The 24,899-nt window shown below is 41.7% G+C and overlaps 4 protein-coding genes across 10 annotated transcripts; 3 read left to right on the forward strand and 1 right to left on the reverse strand.

The window, feature by feature from the left end:
* On the forward strand, positions 1-4,009 carry taf9 (TAF9 RNA polymerase II, TATA box binding protein (TBP)-associated factor). Its single transcript, XM_028032018.1, has 7 exons — positions 1-136; positions 1,209-1,290; positions 1,401-1,537; positions 1,609-1,743; positions 1,815-1,896; positions 1,967-2,080; positions 3,262-4,009. The coding sequence occupies exons 1-7, from the start codon at positions 101-103 to the stop codon at positions 3,417-3,419; spliced, it is 744 nt and encodes a 247-aa protein (XP_027887819.1). The 5' UTR covers positions 1-100; the 3' UTR covers positions 3,420-4,009.
* Positions 4,010-6,633: 2,624 nt separating this feature from the next.
* On the reverse strand, positions 6,634-9,768 carry LOC114153459 (GTPase IMAP family member 8-like). Of its 4 annotated transcripts, none has more exons than XM_028032015.1 (5): positions 9,672-9,746; positions 8,887-8,949; positions 8,370-8,485; positions 7,615-8,160; positions 6,634-7,453 (listed from the first exon to the last, which is right to left on the reverse strand). In XM_028032015.1, the coding sequence occupies exons 4-5, from the start codon at positions 8,147-8,149 to the stop codon at positions 6,651-6,653; spliced, it is 1,338 nt and encodes a 445-aa protein (XP_027887816.1). In that variant the 5' UTR covers positions 8,150-8,160; positions 8,370-8,485; positions 8,887-8,949; positions 9,672-9,746; the 3' UTR covers positions 6,634-6,650. The 4 variants fall into 4 exon arrangements, with proteins under 4 accessions (XP_027887816.1, XP_027887815.1, XP_027887818.1 ...); XM_028032014.1 differs by having other exon boundaries at positions 9,339-9,705; XM_028032017.1 differs by lacking the exon at positions 8,887-8,949 and having other exon boundaries at positions 9,672-9,768.
* Positions 9,769-10,867: 1,099 nt separating this feature from the next.
* LOC114152985 (GTPase IMAP family member 4-like) lies at positions 10,868-16,446 on the forward strand. 4 transcript variants are annotated; one of them, XM_028031185.1, is made up of 4 exons: positions 10,868-11,118; positions 11,680-11,715; positions 14,328-14,438; positions 15,335-16,446. In XM_028031185.1, exons 1-4 carry the CDS (start codon positions 11,097-11,099, stop codon positions 16,105-16,107), a joined length of 942 nt encoding a protein of 313 aa, XP_027886986.1. In that variant the 5' UTR covers positions 10,868-11,096; the 3' UTR covers positions 16,108-16,446. The 4 variants fall into 4 exon arrangements, with proteins under 4 accessions (XP_027886986.1, XP_027886987.1, XP_027886988.1 ...); XM_028031186.1 differs by having other exon boundaries at positions 11,680-11,711; positions 14,324-14,438; XM_028031187.1 differs by having other exon boundaries at positions 11,680-11,705; positions 14,324-14,438.
* Positions 16,447-20,107: 3,661 nt separating this feature from the next.
* Positions 20,108-22,855, forward strand: LOC114152984 (odorant receptor 131-2-like). The gene has a single exon (XM_028031182.1). It carries the CDS (start codon positions 21,011-21,013, stop codon positions 22,004-22,006), a length of 996 nt encoding a protein of 331 aa, XP_027886983.1. The 5' UTR covers positions 20,108-21,010; the 3' UTR covers positions 22,007-22,855.
* Positions 22,856-24,899: the final 2,044 nt, after the last annotated feature.

A 24,899-nucleotide genomic window follows, 5' to 3' on the forward strand; every position in this document is an offset into this window, starting at 1 on the left:
AAATCAGTGCAGTTCTTCATGTGAACCTGTAGGTGGCAGCACTGCACTGCGGTGCCAGTGTTGTGTGCAGTGAGGAGCAGCAGAAGCAGTAGCCGCTAAGATGTCTGCACCGAAAACAATCCCAAAAGATGCACAGGTAACTTCCAGACATGTATCACTTTAAGCTGTTTGGTTTGACTGAACTAAAGCAGTTTCTGTCATATTAGCAGTTGTTCTGAACTGCAGCTAAAATGAACGGAGACTCTGTTTAACTTGTTAGCTTAGCTGTTAGCCGCTAGCTTTTAGCTCCTCGCTGTTCTCGTAGGAATAAAAACAAACATTTGAGTTAAATTTATTATTATTTGTTGATTTTAGCTAAACATAAAGTACATTTATAGAAGATGAAGTTTATACTTATTACACATTATATTTGTGTTTTTGCTGAAGCCTTAAAGCTAACTGCAGAGGTTTAAAACGGAGAGGTGTTGTGGCAAATTTGGACTCCTGGTTATGATGCTCAATCAGCCTTTAATCAGTCCAGCTGGTTTACTGTCAGTTAAATGCTTGCTTAAGTAATCACAATAAATCAAACGTCAGTTTTAATAATAGTAGATTATCATCTTGTATTATATGATGTTATAACAGATGCTGATGAAACACGTTTATTATTATTGTTATTTTTGGTTTTTATTATTACCTCCAAGAGATCATCCTCCTCTCAAAAATGAAGGCGGCCGTACAATGAAATACAATAATCATTCATTTCAATGACACATTTAAGACATTTGGCTTCTTTATAAATCTAATGTATTACATCTCTTCCTGTGTAAATGAAGTTATGAGAATCATGTGACTCATCTGGTAAAATAAATGTTGCATCATCAGAATAAACCAAAACTTGAGATTAAAATCCTTCATAGATCTGACTTTATTCCTCATTATTATGAGCCTGAACATTAATTGTCATTGTACGTGTTGGAAATGAGTCGATTCTGGCTTTAACGTAATGGGTCTAATTCAACAAGCAGCTACCAACAGATTTAATACACCTCCTAAAGGAGAGACCAGATGACCAGACACTGTTTACAGAAACATTAAAAACTTTATTTAAAATATGGTCCTGTCTGATTGATGCAGAAAGAGTTCAGAGTATTTTCCAAGGCTTGCCAGAACCCATCAGAACCATCAGAACCAGGCTGGTCCTGATGAATCCGTTCTGTGTTTTCCAGGTGATGATCCAGATCCTGAAGGACATGGGCGTGACAGAGTACGAGCCTCGAGTCATCAACCAGATGCTGGAGTTCACCTACAGTAAGTCACTGAAAAAGAAGAAGGTTCAGATCAGGTGACCTCTGACCTGTTCAGGGTGCTCTCAGGTTGTCCTGTAGCAGGAAGTGACCTCTGACCCTTGCTATCTCCAGGATATGTGACGACGATCATCGAAGACGCTAAGATCTACGCATCTCACGCCAAGAAGTCAGCGGTGGACGCTGACGACATCAAGCTGGCCATCCAGTGCCGGATGGACCAGTCCTTCACCTCGCCGCCACCGCGAGACGTAAGCCCTGAAAACCTGTGGCCCAGGGCTCGGTTCTGGTTCTGGTGTCCATGATGTGCTCTGTGTCCCAGTTCCTGCTGGAGGCGGCACGGCAGAAGAACCAGACGCCGCTGCCGCTCATCAAGCCCTACACCGGCCCGCGTCTGCCGCCCGACCGCTACTGCCTCACCGCGCCCAACTACCGCCTCAAGTCCATCCAGAAGAAGGTCTGCTCCTCTTCCTCACTCCCAACCCCCGCTCTGATGACTTCTGACCTCTCACCTCTCTTCCCCTGCAGGTGTCGTCATCCGCTGGCCGGATATCGGTGCCCCGCCTCAGCGTCGGCGCCGTCTCCAGCAGACCCACAACGCCTACACTGGGTGAGTCCAGGAGAGGAACCAGTAGAACCAGTACGCAGACTGACCTCTGACCTCTCTGTCTGGTCCTCAGGAACCCCTTCGGTCCAGTCGGTCTCCTCTAAGGTTGGAACCCCAGTGTCTCTGACGGGTCAGAGGTTCACGGTCCAAATCCCTCCACCCTCCCAGACGGCCACCACCAAAACCAGTAAGACCTTCTCCCTCCCAGTGGGCCGAGCCCAGAGCGATCAGTTCAGGTTCCAGTCTAGGTTCTGTCCCAGGGCAGTTCCTCAGGTTCCTGAAAGGTTCTAGCTTTCTTCTTCTGTGGGTCAATCAGACAGCACATTGAACTGGTCCCAGTCTGACCCTGGTTCTGGACCCAACCAGAACCAGAACCAGGCTGATGGTTTCTGTGGGAGGTAATGAATCCTCCCAGTATGTGACTGGGAGACACAGCTCCGTTTTTCCATCATCTGGGTCAGAACCATCAGAAGTTTAGAAATATGATCATCAGATTTGAATATTCTCTCCAAAAGAAACATCAGAGTTTTGGCAGCCATCTTGGTTCCTTCTACTTTACTGTTCAGTAGTTCACTAGCGTTAGCTACTTTTAGCTAATAGCTCTACTAGCACATGTTGGCTTTTGGAAGCTAATGTAACATTTGCTTCAGTTCTACCTTTGGTTCTGGTTCTGATTCTGGCTCGATGGATCCAGTCAGTCAGAGGTTGTGGGTTTGAGTCCTGATTTGAGTTCTGCTGAGAGGAAGACTCCAGCTGATGAAGTCTCCACTCAGCTGACCTTTGACCCTCTAAACACTCCCAGAACCATTTGGATCTCAGCTGAGATCAACAAGAAATGGGACCTGCTGACTTCCTGTCAGTGTTCAGACACCAGAGGGCGCCATAAGCAAACTAAATATATTCATTTGATATAAACCATGTCATCAATCAGGAACAAATCCTTTTGTTTAATTAAATAAAAATAATTAATGAAACATTCAGTATAAAAAATACATAACTTCATATTCATAGTAAATATGAAGCTAGCTCACAGGCTGCTGTTAGCATGCTAATATGATCTAGTGAGCTAAAGTGTGGCTGTATGCTAGCATAGCATGTTAGCTTTTTTGCTAGCTGTATTTCAGAGAACTTGATGCTTCCACAGATTTATTTTCATAAAATAATAAATATGTAATAAGTCGCATCATGTCCTGTGTGAGTGAAACATTTTATCAGAACATTTCCAGCTAAAGGATAAAATCAAACAATAAAACCAATAAAATCAGAATATGTAACATAAACCAGATCATTTCCATAAAGTCATTCTGTAGTTTTTCCATCAGCTGAAATGTGGCAGCAGAGTGATGGCGGTCGTCTGTGTCTCCATAGCAACAGCGGCGTCGCCGGCCGTGTCCAACGTCCTGATCAACCCGTCTCTGATCGGCTCCAAGAACATCCTGATCACCACCAACATGGTGGCTCAGAACGCCGGCGGAGACGCTCTGAAGAGGAAACTCGAAGACGACGACGACTACGACGCTCTATGACCGCAGCTGGTCTCAGACGTAGACTCTGGTTCCTAGAAGCTGAACCAGGACAACTTCTGCTCGCATTTTCAATAAATTAAATAAAACCTGAAACCAAACGTGAACAAATCACTTTGATAACCAGAAGTTACTGAGTTCAGATCAGAGATAATTTACTGATCACAGATGGACATTAGGCGATGCTGAAACTCATGAAGTTATAATGTATCAGCATGAACCCATCAGTAACGGTCCGATCAATAGAACTGTTCCCATGTTAACAAATGAGTGAAGGAGAGTCGAGTGTTTAACTAGAGCAGAGAAGAAATAATCATCTCTGGTTGGGTTTCATTGTCCAAATGGTAGGCAAATAATATCAAAAGATATTGGATATAACAGCAATAATATTGTATATCGGCCCAGATTTACATTTCTGTGTATTAGAAATGGAAATTGAACTGATATCCGATATATTTTACTTGTATAAGAAAGTCTCTTGTTACTGTTTCCTGTTAGATGCTGTGAGATATTCCACTCAGAGTGGAGTTTGGGTCAGAGGGACAGAACTACCTGGCTGAACCTCTGACTAACAATAAATGGTTTCAGTTCAACTCAGTTCAAAAGTTCTTTATTTGTTGTGAAGGGAATTAAATGTTGAAACTCAAATCATCTGAGCATCTTCAAAGAGTTTTGGATGGTGAGTCTGTGGACAGGAAGGGTCTCCAGTAGCAGTCAGTGTTGCAGCTAATCTATGAAGCCTCTGACTGAAGACAGTTGCTGTATGATTGTTATGATACGCTGACAGATCAACATCCAGACAGCAGAGACCAAATTCAACCAGCTGGTTTTAGTCCTGATTTAAAGGAACTCAGTGTTTTGGCTGTTATTCAGTTTTCTGAAAGTTTGTTCCAGATCTGTGGTGCACAGTAGCTGAATGCTGCTTCTCCATGTTTGGTTCTGGTTCTGATCCAGCGGCAGCAGATCTTTAATCCGTTCAGTGATTTCTAAACTACTAGCAGGATTTAAAGTCTCTTCTCTCAGTGAAGGAATGTAGAACTGGGTGATGTTCTCTATCTTCCTGGTTTTAGTCAGAACTCCAGCAGCAGAGTTCTGGATCAGCTGCAACTGGACCATCGGTTAGTCAGATGTGAAGACGCTGCTGCAGTAAATCAATGCCACTGCAGAGAAACGCCTGGATGAGTTTGTGATGATGAGACATTAGTCCTCTGATCCTGGAAATGTTCTTCAGCTGATAGAAGGCCCACTTTGGAGCCGTCTTTATGTGGCTCCAAAGGTTCAGGTCAGAGGTCAGCCTGATCTCTAGTTTCCAGCTGAACAACTGAAGCTGCTGCTGACTCTAGATCTATAAATCTAGATCTATAAGTCTAGATCGTTCCTCTTTAGGTTCAAAGATTACTTCAGTTTCTGTTCAGATGGTGAGTTTTGGCAAAGCCAGCTGGTGACATCATAAGGTAGAGCTGTGAATCATCTGGGTTGTCATGGTAACTGATCACATTTCCTGTTATAACCTGAGCCAGTGGGAGCATATATAGAATCAGAGGGGTCCTAGGAATGAACCTTGGGGAACCTCACATGTGACCTCTGACCTCTTCGATGAGAAGTGTCCTATTGAAACAAAGAAATTCCAGTTCGTCATGACGGTCTGGAACCGGTCCAGTTCTGGACCAGAGAGTCCGACCCAACTCCAGTTGTTTCAGTAGCATGTTCTGGATGCCACCAACAGCTATCACTGGCTAGCACTGCTAATCCACCTCATTTGCTTTTGCCGCTGCTCTGTAAATCTCTGTCTGGTCGTATGTTGAACAGCCGAGCAGAGAGACAATGGAGTCGGAGATCTGATCTTTGTTATGATGGACGGAAGAGATTCAACTTCCTGCTCCTTCTTTACTCTCGGGTCCAGGAAGCCTCCTTTTCAACTCTTCTGAGATTAGGGGTCTTAGTTCAAATATTATTGGAGCTTTTGACATAATAATAATAAGAATAACAGGAACCTTTATTTAACCAGGTTTATCCCACTGAGATCAAAATATCTCATTTACAAGAAAGGCCTGGTCTAAACTGGCAGCATACTGAGAAAAACAAAACAAAAAAACATTTTGTTACAACACAGAGCCACAGTAAACTTACAATAAAACATAAGCAGTATGTGACTGTGTCATCAGCACAGAAATGAATTGGTGCATTTGAAATATCCTTTCCAAAATAATTAATATAAAAAATAAATAAAAAAGGACCCAGTACATAACCTTGTGGTACCCCTTTGTGATTAAACTGAACCCCAGAACAAAAACCATCAAACAGATCAGTCTGGATCCAATACTCTTCACTGAATGAGTAGAAAACCCAGCTGCTGTCAGACGGTCAAGTAGAATGAAGTGATCAAAGTGTCAAATATTTGTAGAGAAATCTACAAATAGTGAAAGACAACACTGATTTAATCCAGACCTTCTGCTATACCATTTAGAAACTTTCATGCTGCAGGTCTACTGTTTTATTTTTCTCTATTTTCTTTTCTTTTACAAAATCCTGATTGGTAAATCAAAGAATTAAATTAGAGCCAGATTTTCTCTCTCTTGTTCACTAATAATGGACTCAAAGACTTGTGTAGGCACAGATCATTTAGAAATTGCTATAATTGTTAAAAACTGTTTGATCTTCTCTTTTAAAAGGGGGAATAAAAATAGATTTCCAAACTTTGGGAATTACATTGATCAACAAACTCATTAAAAATATGAAACAATGTCAGATGCCAATTTTAAAAACATGGGTTCCAATTTATCTGGATCTGGTTTCTTTGGGAGGATCAAGGTTGTTGTTGTTTTTTAAGCTTCAACTCTGCAACAACAATTTAACTGAATCCTTTGAAAAAAATAACCCCAAGCCAGTCCAACATCACCAGAGAGAGAAATCCTCTCCCAGTCAAATAATGAAGATCCTGTAAATCAGCTCGTTCAACAAGCATTTTCAATCAAGTGGTAAAAAGTGGGCTGTGGGAGGGGAAGACATGCAGCAAAGGTCATCAGACTGGGACTCAAACTCATGCCTGCTGCTCCATGCATGGCTCCCACGTGTTATCATGGTGCCACCGCCGTGCCCCAAGTCTAGCTCTTAACAGGCCCCCGACGGCTCCCAGCTGGGAAAACAACACCTTGTTGGCTTGGTTACGTATCGTAGCTGTCTAAGAATAAAAAAAGCAATAAAGTAGGAGCATAAGTCTTTATGAAATGCTCTTTAATTAATTGACTCGTAGCCATTTCGCCCTGATTGACAACATCCACAAAACAAATATCTGAGACACTGACAAAGGCAACAAGAACTGGAAATGCTTTCGTCTGATGACTCTTCACCAGGTGATCTAGGATCAGTTGACCCATAACCGGATGGAGCATTTCCACCAGACCTGGACTGTGAGCTTTGTGGAAAAGGCGTGGGCTTTAATCTGTCACAGCGTTGTTCTCCATTTTGTTGAACCATCTTATCGACTATCTGAAGGAAGTTTCTAACCTGCTGCCGGTTTCTACTCTGGGTGTTGTCGAACACACAGTATCTCCCTTCGCACCGTTTTAACAATTCAGAAACGTCTCTGCTGGCCCCGATCTTCTCCTCAAAGCTCTCCCCTCCTAGATCATCTCCATGAGTAAAAAGCACCATAGTAGACCTTAAAGCATCAGGGCCAAACATGGATGGGAAATACTGAAGAAAGCTACAATCTTCTTTAGAAAGTTTACCAATCTTTAGCACTATGACCAAGGCATGGACATGTTCTCCATGTAATGCCTTCAATATGTCCACAGCTACTTCCTGAGGAGACCTGCTGCTGTCATCCACACCTGGAGTGTCCATCACTGTGATTTCCTGACTTCCTATTATGGCTGACTTGCTGACACACATCTTGATACTGGATTCAAAGCCACATTCTGACTTGAACTTTTTTGATCCCAGAATGGTGTTTCCTGATGAAATCTTCCCGGCTCCACTGAGTCCATACAGAACAATCTTTCTCTTCTCCAGACTTTCAGGCGCAGACAGGATACCTGGGAGGAGAAAGCAGACGGTTGGAAGAGACAGAAGACCACCAGACTCTCCTGCTGATTGTGATCGAATGAAGGTTCTGTAGAAATCTCCAGCTATATTCAGGTGTTTCATAGAACCCTGTTGACTAAATGATGTTATAATGTGAGTCCTATTTCAGTACCTGTCTTCTGGAGCAGTTCTTTGACCTGATCCGGTCCTCCATTTATGTTGTTGAAGCTAAAGTATCTTCCTTCAAACTTTCGAATGATCCTCTGAAGTGGAGATTCTGGAGATTTTTCTTCTTTGTTGATAAACTCCTCAAGTGTCCCGTCTAAATGATCGGCACCAGTGAAGAGCAAGTACGCTTGGTCCAGTCCGTATGGTTCAATAACTGTGATGGTGGTGTCCACTGCTTTCTGCTGCTCCTTAGTGAATCGATCTATTTTAACTACAACCAGAAACAGGCAGGATGAGGAATCCAGGTTCTCCTTGCAGAAGGTTTGGATCTCCGTCTCTATGCCTTCACTCAGGATCCCCGGAGTGTCGATCACTGAGATCTCTCTGCCAAACACCGTGTCCGTTTCTTCCTTTATCTCGGTGGTCACAGATATGAAGGTGCGCCTTGATTCAAACGCTGTTCGTCCTAAAATTGTGTTTCCTGAAGCACTTTTACCGACTCCTGTGTGTCCCAGAAGGACAATAGAACGACGAGCCATCGTTGAAAACCCTGTAAGGTGAGAGAATCGTTTTGAAGAAAACATAGTAAAAGTTTCCCCATGTCTAAGTTACAAACTATCTTATTAGCAAATAAAGTAACAGAAAAACTGCAGAGAGAAGAAAATCTGAGCGAATGTGAGTTCTTAAGTGAATTGTTTAGCTGCAGCTAGAAGTAGGTTAGTTAATTAGTTTTATTCTGAAAATAAGAAAAAAACTAACCATTCTGTTTTCCTCATTCAGGTCTTACGATGGGTCCAAATACTGAAAGGAAGCAGCCGACACGTCAGTCCGTCCAGACCAGAGTCACTCAGAGACGCCGTTTCTCCACACGTCCCCTGTGGAAGTTTACATTTACAGATAATTACCGTGTAACACACTTTAAATATTTCCCATTTATTACTTTGAGTTCAGTCACAGTACAGTTATCAGTCAGATCGCTCTCACATTATAACTATAATACAGTGTTGCGTATTAATTAAAGGTTTTATTTCTGACAGAAGATGAGGTCCAGGAGGATCATTCTGGATCCTCACTGGGCTGCAGATTAATACGGTTTCTGGACCAACAGACCTGCCTCATCAGGAGGTTCTGCTGCTACAGCAGCTCCATTCACTCCCATTATTCTCCACTTCTCTCCATGCACACAGTCCTCAGGTGCTCTCGCTCCAGCCATTGTTCGTAGTAGGTTCTTGTTTATCAGTTTTCCATTAAATATTCAACGTAACTCAGTACTTACATTTGCTCTGCGATTCTGGGTCAAACCCACATCGTTCTGTGGAGTTTTGATTTATGTTCCAGGCTTCAGAAATAAAGAATAAACACATTCAGAAGGTTTTCTACTGTCTGCTCTGCTGTACTGTTAACAGTTACTAATAATAACTGTTAACAGGACATTAAATCTATGAAATGTTTTCTATAGAAAAGAAATCAGCCATTTTGGAGACCTGGGATGTAAAGTTACCTGTTAGCCTGAAGCTTTGAGACAAACACTGAGTTCAGACTCATGAAGAAATGTAAAACAAGTGAAGCCTTCGTTTTAAGCAGACTCAAAATTGTGTTTTACAACGACCACATTAACAAAAACACATTGAATATTTTAATATGCTGTAGAACTTTTTTAAGACAGCTAATATGGAGGAGGAAACTTATGAATGCTCCATCAAAACTACAAACCAAATAATCTCTCACCTGATTCTCAACCCGTCAAACGTTTCAGCTGTTCAGTAAAGTGAAAGTGAAACTAAAAATGTCAAGGATCGACAGCAAAACCTCAGTCAAAACTTTTCAAGTTCAACATTTTTCTATCAGGTTTTCTTTCAGCCATTCACACAAACACGGTTTTTTCTTAAAGGTGCATCGGAGTTTCTAGGAAATCTCCAGTGGCTTTGATTATATTTGATCAAAACATTAAATTTGTTTCTGTAATATTTCAATTGGTTTGAAAGCTGATTTTCCGTTAGTTCTTTTTTTTCTCCTTGTAGAACTTTCTCTGGTAAACTGAACACATAATCAGTGTCTTACCGTGAAAAAGTTCGGCTGAAGCTGCGGTGAAATCAGGCAACTTTATTTTTCTCCTAGAGATTAGCTGAGCCCACACATTGTGCTTTACGGTAACACAGCAGGGGAACCTTTGTAGGCTCTCCTGCTGCTTTTCTTATTATTGAGCCTTTTAACTAATAAAAATCATTTTGGTGATTCTAGCTGACCTAAAACAAAAGATTTATTCTGATTTAACTTAAGATTGTTTTTAAAAAAAAAAGAAAAAGAAAAAGTCTACGTGTCTTTATTCAGTGTATGTAAACTTCTGCTTTCAACTATGTGAAATGAAACAAAAATCTGCTGCGATTGAAAACCTGTCGATGTTTTGGTTGCTCTCTGTGGGGGAACATTTAGATGTGAAAGAGGCAACATTTACTGACCCAAAGAGAAGAGTGGGACCTCCTGCTGCGTCAATGTTAGATTTAATAGTTCACGTTTCTGACAAAAAAAAATCTGCCCCTTTATCTGTTTTTCAGGAGATTTTTCATTTATTCTGTTTCACAAAAATATATCTTTATAAGTTATTTACATTAAAAAGTAATTAAGTAAAAAGATGTGTGCATCAATGACACTATTAACTCCGTAAAATACATCTGATCTGAACACGGATCAGATGTTCCGTATTATTTGTTTTGATAATAACCTATTATCAAAACAAATGGGTGTTTTTGATAATAGGTTATAGATTGCAGAAACTAAGATGAGCACAGTGTTGATATTGATTATCGTACACAACACCTGGATCCATGTCCAACACAGTAAAATTAAGAAATATTTATTCCTGTATATATGGGGTAGTAACAGGTGGAAGGCCACCCCTGCTGCTTTATTACCGTAATGAACCATGTATGTGCGACGCTAACTCCCAGATGCTGCAACGCGCAGGTAACAAGGTCCGCTCCTTTACAGTCAGCCTGAGGATCACGCCGGAAGGAGCAATGAGGCGGTGTGGGAGGAGTTTCTGCGCAGCTGCTGCAGAGCGAAAGGTTGGACGGCGCCAGAGACGCCATTAAAGCAATAATCATCGATAGGATAATCAGAAAATAATCTCACATTGAGACACTAACTTTAATTATTTCTGACATTCTTTATTTCACACGACATCTTCATTCATCTCTGCGCCGAAACAACTCTGCTTCGTCACATGACAGAGATTTATTGAGACCGGCGTCTTCGCCGGTGTTGAAATGATGCAAACCCGCTGTGCGTCTTTGAGAGACTTTCTCTAAAACTTTCCTTCTTGATGTTTTTTTTATGTAGATTTGGAGTTTCTCATTTAATTTTAGGTTTTATTGACGTATAGCTGTTTCGGACCTTAACAACCTGATTCTAAACCCAGACAGGTGAACATTTCCGGGTTGTTCTCTTCCGTGTTCTCCAGCGACCGGAGCAGACAGACAGGTCGACATGGCGCAGGCCGCAGAGTTTGGTAAGTTTTTTTTTTTTTTTTAAACTTTATTTTTATTTATTTTTAACAACACATGTTCATAGTTACATTCTTCTGTCTCTTACTGACATTTATCATCTGCATTATAACTTGGCAACAGGAGATGAGTTTGGTAAGTTTACTGACCGACGTCATCAGCTGCACTGATTAACGGTAAAACTTCGGGGTTGTGGATCATTTCTTTCCGCTGTCAGCTCCATCACAATGCGTCAAGTTTCACTGGTTCTGGTGCTGCGACACCCTGTGATAATAACGTTTATTATTATTATTATTATTATAAGTTACTTTGAGTTTGCTACCGCGTTCTGCCTCTGCAGCGCACCGGGCAGTCAGCTGATGTTTTAGTGAAAACGGGTCTCGTTGCTTCATGGCTCATTTAGTTTGTTACGACAGAACATGCAGTAAATGTACCTTTGTGTTCCTATGGTTACCTTGGCATTACTTTCATATTATTATAACTGATTGCATGTTTTCCTAATATTGTGCTACAAACTGAGGGACTTTAGTCAGTAATGAATCTCAGCTGTTCATCTGTTTCTACAGGGACAAGAGGAAGAAGAAGAAGCAGCATGGACGACCTTCCTCCAGGTACTTACTAACAGAGGTGTGACCAAGTCACTGTGTTGCAAGTCTCAAGTAAGTCTCAAGTCTTTGTCCTCAAGTCCGAGTCAAGTCTCAAGTAAAGACAGGCAAAAGTCGAGTCAAGTCTCAAGTCAGGAACCTTTAATTTCAAGTCATTTTGAGTCGTTTTTATTTTATTTTATTTTTATAATTTGCAATTATACAAAAAATTCAAATAATAGACCATTTGTTCGTTTTAAAATATGTATTTATCTCAAATGATAGAACATGTGTAGCTGAACACAAAGTATAAAAACATTTTTAAATTGGACCACTTTATTGCCCAGTTCTGTTAAACTTGATATTCAATAAAAAAAGACGAAAATGCTGACATTTCCACAGCACAATACAAAGAACCATAACAGCAGTTTTTTCCTCTTTTCTCTGACCTGTCAAAACAATATATTGTCAATATAATTTCCCAACGTAGATGTCTTCAAATACACCAACCATCCTTAGATGATACTAGACCCGGTTCATCATCATGATGGGACAGAGAGACTCTGTTCCCTGTGTTCAGGTCCAGAATCTGCTTTCTGTTCCGGAGCCCCGCTCACTATCCACCGGCTTCCTGAGCTAACACGGTGCACATTATTTGTGGAGGCATTTGAAGGACCGGATTTATGGTAAATAATCACCAATTTAACCCGGAGTACACATGCTAACACGAAGTTAGCTAAAGTCAACTATCTTACAGCAAAAGAAAAGTGCCACCTACCGATCTTTGTGAAGCTTCAAATGCCGGACAAAGTTGGACGTCGTGGCATCTCCATCCGATATTCTCTTCTTGCATGTTTTACAAGTTGCAGTTCGTTTTTTAGTTGAAAGTTCATAACCTACGTAGCCAAAAGAAATTACTCGCGGAAGCATATTCGAGCGGTTATTTCGTATTTTGTTCCCTGAGCTCTGCAGCTTTGCCGCGTTTTTTTAAACGTCCAGATCCTGTTAATTTGATTGGTTGTGCTGCAGCTACGTACACATACATACATAAGGAGAGAGGAAAACCATAGTGACGGTCTGCGCATATTGATACGGAATGAGTGACATTAATTAATGACGCCACTTTATAAATAATGTGTTTTAAATTTTAAGACTTTGAGTAAAAAATATCAAGTCTTTTCAAGTAAACAGCTTCAAGTCGAGTCAAGTCCCAAGTCAATGGCATGAAAGTCAAAGTCAAGTCCGAGTCTTTGAGCATTTTTTCAAGTCAAGTCTCAAGTCGTGATTTTAACGACTCGAGTCTGACTCGAGTCCAAGTCATGTGACTCGAGTCCCCACCTCTGCTTACTAACTATCTATCTATCTATCTATCTATCTATCTATCTATCTATCTATCTATCTATCTATCTATCTATCTATCTATCTATCTATCTATCTATCCTCAAGAACTGAGTACCTGTTTTAATCTGATATGTTATTTGAAAATGATGTAATCAGACAGACTAATTCAACTATTTTCTGATTTTAAAAGTACAAACACCATAATTACAGAATCTGGCAGTAGAAATGTTTCTCCAAATGACTTTTTACAATATGAAACGTATAAATCTGATACCGACAGTGTTACTGTATATGTGGAAGTGCTTCTAGTGCCATATGGATATTTTGCTGGTTGTTCACTGAACCTGCAACAGACTCAGGAAAATATCACAACAGCAAAGCTGCTGAACAAACAAGAGGTCTCACTTCAACATTATACTGTGGACCTCTGCTGCATTTTTGGCTCCACTGCTACAGAAACTTTACTGAACTCAGAGAAGTGATGCAATAAAATTACACAAGTGAAAATGATGTAGTGAAACTCTCTTTAAAAACAGGTAACTTAGGTAAATGTAACTTGTCACTACTCACTTCTATATATTGTGTACAGTTAATCTCCATATTTCATAATATAAGAATTGTCTTTAACTGGTTGGATAATCTGGCATAAATACAAACTGTTAAAGGGCCAGTATAATGTCAAATCAGCTCTTTATCTTCAATCATGTTCCAATGTTTTTCCCTGCCGTGTTGCTTTGATTCTTTCATGTGTGAGAAATCCTTTCATCTCCATGGCAACCATTCAGATGCAAAATGCCTCAGTGGACCTAGCCCCGCCTACAGGGCGCAGCTCCTTCAGACTAGCAAGCAGCAATTAGCAAACAGCTGCTGAGCTCATTATAGGAGCTGCTGCTCAGCAGACGTTGTTAAAAGGTTAACAGAGGGGCCATGTTGGGATGACTTCCTGGAGGCGGAGCTTCAGAAAGGGCCTCTTAAAGAGACAGAGGCCCAATTTCAGGGCATTAAATCAGAAAGTTTAAATTTAAATCATATTTGATAGTCAGCATTTAATAATAACTGAAAGTAATATAGTTACTGAATGTAACTATATTACATTACAGTAACTATGGCAGTAAAATTGACACTATGTGGCTGGAAAACATGATACTGCCTCTTTAAAACATGTTGCGATGCTACATGGTTTATTAGAGAAATCATATCACATGTAGTAAAATGAGTTAATGCAGATGTGATGTTCATTAAGAAAGTATAATATTGAGCAAAGCCTTGTGACTTGGTTTACCTTCCTTCTCCAGATCTCAGACTGGTTCTTGTTGGGAAGACTGGGTCAGGGAAGAGCTCCAGTGGGAACACCATCCTGGGCAGAGACGCCTTCGTAGCCGCAGTCAGTCAGTCCTCAGGTATTTAAATCTCTGGTCTGAAGCAGACATGGAGCATCTGCACCAGTCAGAGCTGATTATTAAGGGGTTCATATGTGAGAATCTGGGATTATAATCTGGATTAACAGGAAAATTAAAACAGTAGAAATCTGATCTGTGTTTTTAGTTCCCATCAGAACTCTGCTGCAGTGGTTTGGATCAGCTGAAGGATTTTAGCTGCTCTTTATGAACTTCCTCACAGTAATCCAATCAATCAAAGATCAATTTCTTTTCAAATTTATGATTTGTTGAATAACCATAAACTGTAATTTATGTTAATTTAGGTCAAACTTAATTAACCTGACACTATTTTTTTTAAAACAATATTAATATTTCTGTTATGGCCAACAGCCAATACTTAACTATATTATATATTCCTGAGACACAGCATTTCATTTGTGTCCGTTATATTGGACATTTTGTTCTTTATCTTCCTTTTCAATTTTGAGTCACCATATTCCAGGCATTCCCTGGGCTGACCTGCTGGAGCTTAACTCCATTCCTCAATCAAAATGGCCGCCTTAGCAGCACCCATGACCTACTATATATACTGTATAAATATATATATATATATATACATACAGTATATATATATATGTATATACCCCACATCACTGTATTACTGTCACATGACCAGCCCCTCCCTACCTCCTGAAACACAAGCTGCAATAAGCTATAAATAACTCCTACCAATATTAAGTGGTTGTTAATATTGTCCAGGCTAATTATTAAACTGGCACCAGTTTGTTGATGCAGACATGATGTGCATCTCTATAAAAGTTTCATCCCAAGCTTTTAATGCTGATCAGATACCATCCTGCTGTGACCATCCTGATGTCCTGATCATATCCTGAGTGTATCCTCTGTGTTTCTCCCAGTGACCAGGCAGTGCTGTAAGCAGGAAGGCGAAGTGTTTGACAGAACAGTGACCATCGTCGACACGCCGGGCGTCTTTGACACGTCGTTCTCTGAACACGCCAGCAAGAGAGAGATCTCCAAGTGCATCAACATGTCGGCCCCGGGGCCCCACGCCATCCTGCTGGTCATCAAGGTGGGGCCCTTCACCGATGAGGAGCAGGACGCGGTGAGGCAGGTGGAGGAGATCTTTGGGGCGGACGCCTGGAGGTACACCATGATCCTGTTCACCCGGGAGGATGAAGCTGCTGAAGACGTGAAGCTGCAGCTGCAGGAGTGCGGCCCCAAGCTGCAGAGCGTACTGCAGAGGGTCAACAACCGATACCTGCTGCTCAACAACCGCAGGGCCCACGACCGCAGCCAGGTGCTGGCGCTGCTGGAGGAGGTGGACAGGATGGTGTCCGAGAACGAAGGAGAGTTCTACTCCAACTACACCTACCTGGAGGTGGTGGAGATGCTGCGGCGCAGAGAGGAGGAGCTCAGAGCGTTCTACCAGAAGCAGGTGGAGGAGCAGACCAGAGCCGTGGAGCTGAAATATGAACAGCTGCTGACTGCTGCTCAGCCTGAAGGACCCGACCTGAAGAGGAGACGCCAGGCTGAGATACAGGAAGTTCAGCGTTACTATGGCAACTTGCAGCGGAGCGCGCGCCATGTTGTAGAGCAGAGCACAAAGCAGGATTCAATGGAGGACATTGTCCAGTTCTCCATGACCCTGAAAGTGAAGGCCAGCTCCTAAAGACCCAGAAGTCCCTGTTTTCATTACCCAGCATGCATCAGCATCAGGATGAACAGTCCAGCCTGGAGGTTCTGGTCCGCACTGATGTTCGTTCACTCAGGTTCCTCTGAGAAACCACTGCGGTCCAGTCAAAGTCCTTCCTGCTGAAACGTTTCAGCAGCAGCCTGAAGGTTCCTGAAGGAACTAAAACCTTCTGCTACAACAACCAGTTTCTGCCCACATGGGGATTTTTCCTCCCTGAACTGGCAACCAGTCATTTCATTGTTGAACTTTGCTGTAACTTAGTCTAATAGATAATATTTATCTATTGTTTATTCATAAAAACGTTAACAAGCAAAAGTTGATCATTGATGAAAGTTGTTGTGAATGTCAGAGTGATGATGAGCTGAGCTCTAAACCTGCAGCAGTTCACTGAAGTCATCAGAACCAGAACCTTTTCTGCTTCGGACCTGCAGGAGGAACGCTGCCGACCTCAACAGAAACGCCTCTGACCCGCTGAAGCTCCTCTCACTGAGAACGGACTGATGGTCAGCAGATTGTCTGGGATTTTTCAACTGTTTTAGGGTCACGTTGATGCACTGAATCCAAAAATCCCCTTTGGTTTAGTTCAATCAGGTGAACTTTGTGAACTGAGCTCCACATTAGTTTGGGACGCTGGATGACGTCACGACGGCCAGTTGGACTCCGCAGGGAGACGTCCTGCTGCTGAGCAGAGAGCCGCTAAAGAAACGGAAGTTCATGCCCTGAAATTTACTCAATGAAGACGTGATGTTCAGTTTACACGTAGCTACTTACCCTGACCAGTGTTTATTTGCAGAAATCTAAGTTTTATTAATACACTCTGTTAGAAAACTATTTTTGTTCTCCTAAAACCTTCTCTGGATGAGAAATGAACTGATGACGTCACAAAAATGTTATTAATTTAGTTATAAGATCAGATTTCTCTAAATCAAATTAGAATAATAACCTGTGAAAAATGGGTGTGATTTTTGGATTCAGTGGTGCAAAACAATCCTAAACCAGTTGAAAAAACATAGAAAACTTCCTAAAAAACTGTTTTTTAACCCAGTGTTATTATAATGATGCAGGATGAAACATTTTAAAAATGTTTCATATGATTTTTAACAGTGTCTTTTTGACAGTAAATTGAATAAACAGTTTTATAAATCTGAGGAATGTGTGTGTTCATTAGAATCAGTCAGATGGAAGCAGCTTCAGCCGCCACAGATCCATGAACCTGAAGAACCATGAAAATGTTTCACTTTGACCCGTCAGACGCTCCAGAACCAAACCCAGAATTCTCCCCTACAGACGGGTAATCTCGGGTTTCTTCTCATAATCTGGGTTCTCATTCTGTCTTTCTGCGTTTGCAGAATCTTCCTGCTGCTCACTGAGTCCAGATTCAGCTAAATATTAAATATGACTAAACATTAAACCAGAAATATCAGAACCGTTTCCTGTAAAATGTAAATGTTTAGTCGAAAGTCTGGTGAAAAACGTCTTGAAAATAAACGACGTGATGAACTGTGAAATCTGCAGAACTTCAGGAAAATCAAACTTGCTGTAAAACATTGACGGATCGTCCAGCTGCTTTGCAGAAGTTTTTCTAATTTTGAAAAAACTTTTCATCCTCAGAGAATCTCCTCCATTAGAGCTGCTGTCAATATTTACTGCTTTAATAATTAATGCTGCTAAATGAGGTGCCGGGGGAGGAAGGAGCGCTCATCATCATCATCACACCCAGAGGATTACATCACTCAACACGACGTCTCCATGGCAACCACCCAGTTGACTTTAATGTGAGACTCTTCGAGATTAAAAACAACTTTTGTTAATCTGCAGTAACTGATGGATGTGCGGCAGAGACGGGTCAGAACCAGAACCTTTATCTGGGTCAGAACCAGAACCCAGCAGATGATAAAACCCAAAGTGTTTCTCTGGTTCAGTAATTATGTGAACAGAAATGAACGGATCAGAACCGCTCTGACCCGTTGACCTGGCCCAGTTCCTCCAAATGGTTCTGCAGGTTCTGGATGTCCGGTCCAGGTGCTGCATGACCTTTGACCCCAGCTGCTGCAGACGCCTGCTGGTCATTCGGGTGGAATAGTTAAATCACGGGCCCCTGAGGACCAGGGTGGGAAACCCTTTATATAAACACAAACACATGAAGCCCAACAGAGGTTCTGGTCCACCGGGTCAGAACCAGAAACACTTTAATGCTTCCTGGATAAATGTTCAACATCAAGGAGAATCTAGAACCTGAACAGAACCGTCTGATTCTGGATGATCAGAACCAGACGGTTCTAAAGGTTCTGTCCAGTGTTGTATAAAGTACTGAAATCTCAGAGTCAAGTAAAAGTATAAGTACCTCTCCAAAATATGACTTTGGTAAAAGTCCAAGTCACTGACTGAAATGTTACTTGAGTAAAAGTCTTAAAGTATCTGAAACTTCTTGTACTTAAGTATGGAAATTACTGTAAAAATGGATGTACTCAAGTAATGTAATGAAAAGTACAAGTAAAAAGTAAAACAAAGCAAATGCAGTTTGAATGACATTTTTTATATTTTGGTAAACTTGTCAAATACACTTAAAATAATGTACCCAACCAAGTGCAGGCAAAATTAAACCTGCTAATAAATTGTTCCAGTTTTAAAGAGTAACACATGTTAATGGTTTGTGGTTTTGAACTTGCATGCCTTTCCTATATTCGTTAAATTTAGTCTAAATTGCTATCGCTATGGCTTCTGTCCCCCCTTGAACAGAGGAGTCTAGGTAGCCTGCTACAGTCAACATTAGGCCTAAGCTAAATACACCACGCGTGGAACTGAAACAATGCCAAACAAAGTTCATTTATACAGGTAACGTTATGCTCAAGATTTCACAGTAGTGTCTAGTGACCAAGCTATAGTTACTGAAACAGGAGGATTAAAACCATTTCATAAGAAGTTGCCTCGATGTGTTTCTTCAAGTTGGACGGGGAGTTTTTGTAAGATAGAATTTCCACATCTTCGGGCAGGAATAACATAAACTGCATGCGGTACGACGAATCTTTAACACCCACGAAAGTGTATATTGTATTTAAATAAGGCCAGGGACTCTCATCACCAGCTGGTGGTTCCCCTGGAGCCGTGTCCGATGTAGTTGCAGTCGTTGTGGTCTCCGTCTCCTCCTCCATGTGGCTGCTGCTGATTGCGAGACTTGCTTTGTGTTTAATGGGAGAAGCGAAACAGGTGTATCCTGTTGGTGGTGATGAACAAGCCCAGGCAAGTAGGCTACCGACTTTGTTGCGGTCAATCAGTAGGTGGGGTCAAAACACTTTGTTTCTCTCTCTCGCTTTTTTGTAACGAGTAACTAAACCACACATTGAAAATGTATCGGAGTAAAAGTACGCAATTAAGTTCGGAAATGTAGTGAAGTAAAAGTGAAAGTCATCAAAATTTTCATACTCGAGGAAAGTATGAAGTACTCCAAAATATACTTAAGTAAAGTAGTGAAGTATTTTTACTTCGTTACTATACAACACTGGTTCTAGCAATGAACCAGAACCTCCTCTGTCCATCATGGATCAGCAGAGACGATGGATGAACCGTTTGAGACGGAGAAACGTTCTGCTGGAGCTCTGGTAGCTAAAAGCACAGGCATGATAAAACGATAGACGCCTCCTGGACCGCTCTGGTCTACTGGCGCTGACGAGACGCTGGGCGGCCATCTTGGAGCGGTCGACCTCTCCAAGATGGCGCCATATTTCCTGAAACCCGGGCAGCCATTGTAGGGTCTACTCACTTATTCAATGTAGCTGGACTGACATCAAGCTAGCAGACAGACAGAAGCAATCGATCAGCAGAGATCAGATCAGATCCAACTGGAAGGAAAACGACTCACCAGGGACAAAAAGTAAAGATTCTGGTTCTATTCACTAAAACTCTGAAACCAGAGACACATCACTGATCCTGCCGGCCTTCATCCTCCATCATCATCACCTTCACCTTCATCATCATCATCATCATCATCATCTGTCACTCAACCTTCACCAAAAGGTCAAAGGTCAGGATGTTTTCAGTTGTCTACAGCACAACGTTAACCCAATAGGTCAGACTCAAACATTCTGATTATCTCAGTAAAAACTTCAGTCTGAACTCAATAAGATCCCAGCAGCTCAGGATCAGGATCTCAGACCAGTGGAGGTCAGGGTCTACCACACCGGACCAGAACCAAGATGGAGGCTGTACAAAGATGGAAACCGGCCAGCAGATAGCAGCTGGGTGTTTGGAGCTGGTTGGCAAAGCAAACATGAAGCATCATAACCTGGAGGCTGGAACAGTCTAACATCGGATCAGATTCATTCCCTCTGGGACTGAAGAGTCTGACATCCTGCTGAGTTTCCAGTTCCAGACCAATAAACACGATGACCAACCAACTGGGTGGACAAAAACAAAAAAGATCCTCAGGGATCTGGAAGAGAGAACCATCAACCTTTAGAGGACAGACGTATAAAACCTCAGAGGCCATCGTGAGGAAGAGGACAGCTGTGGTCTTTTGTTTCTATTCATTCAGTGAATCGTGTTTATTATGAATCAGCAGGTCTGACCTTTGTGAACATCATCATGAAAACATTTCCTGTTCTGTTTCTCTAGTGAAACTTTTGCATGGAAACTTTTATTTCTCAGCAGAAAACAGCAACGTGTGAATCGGTAACGAAGTGTTGACGATGTGCTGCTGCTCTGAGGTCATGTGATGTTTTCAGCTCTCAGCTGGTGGCAGCAGAGAGAGGATGAGATAAAAGCTGATGACAGGAAATGGATCTGCCAGAGCGGCCGTTCTGATGATGTGGGGTTGTAGTGGCAGTGACCTCTGTGGCCCTGCTGGGTGTGTGATGATGATGATGATGATGATGATGCTGTGATGCTGAGCAGGAGTGAGCTCAACGTGACGGTGACGGGGCCTCACCAGGGGGTCCTGGGCCTGGTGCTGTTCACCATTGTCACCACGCTGCCATGCTGCGCGTTCCTCTTCATCAACCTCACCATGCTGTACACGCTGCGCAGCCGGCCGCTGTTCAGAGAGGCGTCCCGCTACGTGCTGCTGTTCAATCTGCTGCTGGTGGACACCGTGCAGCTGTTCCAGAGCCAGTCCATGTTCCTGCTGTCCGCGGTCAGCCTCGCGCTGCTGTACCCGGTGTGCGCCGCTCTCACCGCCTTCAGCAGCCTGACCCACTGCGTGTCCGTGGTCACGCTGGTCAGCATGTGCCTGGAGCGGTACGTGGCGGTGTGCTACCCCCTCCGGCACAGCGCCATCGTCACCCTGAGGAACACCGGCGCCGCCATCGGGGTCATCTGGGGCGTCAGCTCCTCCCACGTCATCGTCCAGCTCAGCCTGATGCTGTCCCGCTTCTCGGCGGCTGACCTGGGGGTCATGCAGATGGTGCACTACTGCGGGAAGGAGAGCGCCTTCATCGACCCCGTGTCTGACCACTACGACAGAGCCTTCACCTACTTCCTGTTCCTGCTGGGGGCGGCCACCGTCTCCTTCGCCTACGCCGGCATCATCGTGGCGGCGCGCTCTGCATCCACGGACAGAGCGTCGGCCGTGCGGGCGCGGCGCACGCTGCTGCTGCACCTGGTGCAGCTGGGCCTCAGCATGTCCTCCACCGTCTACAACTCGCTGCTGATTGTCATCACCGGCAGCCTGGAGCGCGTCCCGGCCGTCCGCCTGCAGATCGGCCTCTACATGGCCGTCATCATCCTGCCCAAGTGCCTCAGCTCGCTCATCTACGGCCTCAGAGACCACAACATCCGGCCCGTCCTCGTCATGAACCTCATCTGCCAGTGCAGGGGCTCGGCTCTCCACACCAGAACCAGAACCAGAACCAAGAACAGAATCAGAGTCCAGCTCAGCTGAGACGTTCACTAGAAACTGGGACAATAAAGACGATGATGGGAGGAAGTCAGAATGTTCAGCAAATAAACCTGCAACTGTTTTCACTGAACCGATAATAATAATAATAATAATAATAATAATAATAATAATAATAATAATAATAATAATGTTTTTATTTGCAGAATGTCTTCAGGAGATCATAAACATGTTTGTCTAATAATTAAAACCTGAAGCTGATTTTTCATGAAGAACTTTGAGTAACTTGTTGAAACCTGCAGCTTTTAAAACAACCTGAACTTTGATTAAAAACACCTGAAACATTAATCTGACCATGTTGAACATTAATCCTGCTGTGTTTTAGTGAACCTGCCTGCCTTAATGTTGAATATGAAATATCAGGATTGTTATGATGTTACTGTGTTTAATATGGAGTAAAACAGGTTTCTATCATCATGAGATCCAGGATGTTTAAACCAAACTGGATCATTTCCAGCTGCAGATCGATTCGTTTCTCTAGATAAAACTGGAATCACAGTAGATTTCTGAAAACACTGAATTCCTATAAAACCTAAAATCTCATTAAGTTTAAATCTGTTTTTGATTCATAATAACTGGAACATTGATTCATTTTAGTTATATTCCAGCTCTCTGTTATGTTTCTTTATTATGCTGTAACTGTTTGTTTAGTTTTGTGTTTTTATCATATAAAGCGGTTTGTATGCTGCCTTGCTCAGAGGTCAGAGGGCAGCTGGAGGCTAGAAAAATTATGTGGTTTGAGTTTGGTGAATTAAACTAATTTGATTTTATTCAAGTTCATCATTAAAACATTAAAGTCATTAAAGTTTTCATGACTTTATAACTCAGAGTAAAGAGCATCAGTCATTTTCTCTGGTTTTCATCTTCATCGTTCTGCTCCTCATCACATTTCACTGCTCAGCTCTGAAAAGTACAGACTTTGGTTTGTCTACATTAAAAATTAAAATAGATTTTACAATTTAGTTAGAAACGTATTTGTATTTTAGTTTAGTTTTTTGGAACCTTACACAGATTTAAAGAGACATATCATGCAAAAGCCACTTTTTTAGCCCTTAAATATTTTTTGTGTACTTTGAGTGCCAAGAAGTGCAAAAAAAAAGTAAATTTATTTACTTTTTTTGCTGTGCTGAGTCAATGTTTTTATATTCTATGGGTTAGATTTTCCAGTCTGTTAATTTTTCTCTATTGTCTATAACGTTTTCTTGTCTATTATGTCACAACATTTGCTGTGGATCTGATAAAAAACATGATTTCCAGCTAATCGTTTTTTTGAGGCCTCTTTTTTACTTTCCTTGCAGCAATTTTGTAGTCCAAGTTCAGTTATATTGAAGTTGCAAGTAAACAAGTCAAAATCTTCTGTTCTTGTGTGTATTAAAGCACCTGGTTCCTTACACAGCCCCTTGTCTCTTTGATTAAATTAGATTTTTCTTGGGAACGTACCCACATTAGTGCAGAAGATCCGTTTGCACAGAGCACTCAAAGACGAATGTTTCAGCAACTTCTGCCAGCATCAAGAGGGATTTTTCAAAATATTTAGTCTGAAAAGAGATTGATTGTGGGTCAGTTCCTTCTCTCTACTGAAACAGCAAAGCAGCCAGCTGCTAATGGCACTAAAGTGACAACAAAGCTTGTATTAGAGATAAAGTTTGTAGGGGCGCACCAATTTATTGGCACTGATTTCCTTAGTTTTGGGAGATTGGTGATCAACTGAAACTTACATGTGAAGCCCGTCTTATCCTCTGATCTTTTCTACCTCAGCAAAGGTTTAAAAATCAGCCTGTGTCCTCTTCTGCTCTGCAGTGAGAGGTTTGACTGACAGACCGGCCCACCAGGTCATGACTGAACGTTTGCAGTTAACTCAACAATTTTCTTGCTCTACTTAGTGACATAACTAGTTTTTGTCAATGTCCACCACCAGGTGTTTGGTTGAAGTGAGGGGAGGAAGGGAAGCAATTTATAAAAATGAGAAAAATCTAATCCTTCATCTGACCTCCAAACTTTAAAAATAAAATCTTGGGGAAAAAATCACTTTGATCCAAATGAGCTCATAAGTTTCAGGATACTTTCCTTGAATTGTTTTTAATATTTCATACACTCTATGTATAGCAGTATCTTTATATGCCTCACTCTGTTTTTTGACAAGTTTTTGTTTAACACAAATATGTGTATCTTAATCAATCATCAACTAAACTGCTCACACCAGTGAAACACATCAGTCTCAGTCATTCTTCACAGTTTTGCAAGAATCTATGCTTCTTTGTTTGAATAAAACCAAATCAAACTTTGAGACTGAGTGCTCTTAACGTTTATTATTATTTTCTGCATTCATAATCAAACAGAACAGCATGAAAATAAATACAGCTTAAAGGAGAGGCAAGTTTGGTTATTTGATGTTATTTTCAGATTCTTAGCACAAACTGGCAAAATTTAGAGACCTTTTGCATCCTTGACCATAGAAGTATCCATGGAGGAAATGAGAGTGCACCTCCCTCCATTGTGCAATCATCCTATCCAGCCACAGGATGAAGCCACATTTATCTGAGTCAGCAAGATTTAGAAAATTTGACTCAAACTGTGTTTAATTTGAGCTCAGTGTGTGTTTAAACCAATTCACATAAACTTAAAACAGTTTCCTCTAAAGGTAATTGATCGTGGCTCACCACCAGACCTTCACAATGAAGTTTTAGTTCAGTTAAGCCTGGTCTGAGTTCATCTATAGGTAATTCCAAATCTAAATCAACCATTGCCAATGAAGCCACCTGATCCATGTAAGGTAATTTATATAGTTTAGTAATTGTATTTGGCAACATGGTGGAGCCATATACCAAAATATCTTGGCCATCAACATAAATGTCTAAACTTTGAGACAGAATTATCT

The sequence above is a fragment of the Xiphophorus couchianus genome, chromosome 11, assembly GCF_001444195.1.
Source record: "Xiphophorus couchianus chromosome 11, X_couchianus-1.0, whole genome shotgun sequence".
Taxonomy (NCBI): domain Eukaryota; kingdom Metazoa; phylum Chordata; class Actinopteri; order Cyprinodontiformes; family Poeciliidae; genus Xiphophorus; species Xiphophorus couchianus.

Coding starts and splice junctions, on each gene's coding strand:
- LOC114152985 (XM_028031184.1), top strand. CDS start 11,097: ATGGCGCAGGCCGCAGAGTTTG. Junction 11,119..11,679: donor GGCGCAGGCCGCAGAGTTTG/GTAAGTTTTTTT, acceptor CTGTTTCTACAG/GGACAAGAGGAAGAAGAAGA. Junction 11,725..14,333: donor CATGGACGACCTTCCTCCAG/GTACTTACTAAC, acceptor TTCCTTCTCCAG/ATCTCAGACTGGTTCTTGTT.
- LOC114153459 (XM_028032017.1), bottom strand. CDS start 8,149: ATGGCTCGTCGTTCTATTGTCCTTCTGGGACACACAGGAGTCGGTAAA. Junction 7,454..7,614: donor AGAACTGCTCCAGAAGACAG/GTACTGAAATAG, acceptor TTCTCCTCCCAG/GTATCCTGTCTGCGCCTGAA.
- LOC114152984 (XM_028031182.1), top strand. CDS start 21,011: ATGCTGAGCAGGAGTGAGCTCAACGTGACGGTGACGGGGCCTCACCAG.
- taf9 (XM_028032018.1), top strand. CDS start 101: ATGTCTGCACCGAAAACAATCCCAAAAGATGCACAG. Junction 1,291..1,400: donor GATGCTGGAGTTCACCTACA/GTAAGTCACTGA, acceptor TGCTATCTCCAG/GATATGTGACGACGATCATC. Junction 1,744..1,814: donor TCAAGTCCATCCAGAAGAAG/GTCTGCTCCTCT, acceptor CTTCCCCTGCAG/GTGTCGTCATCCGCTGGCCG.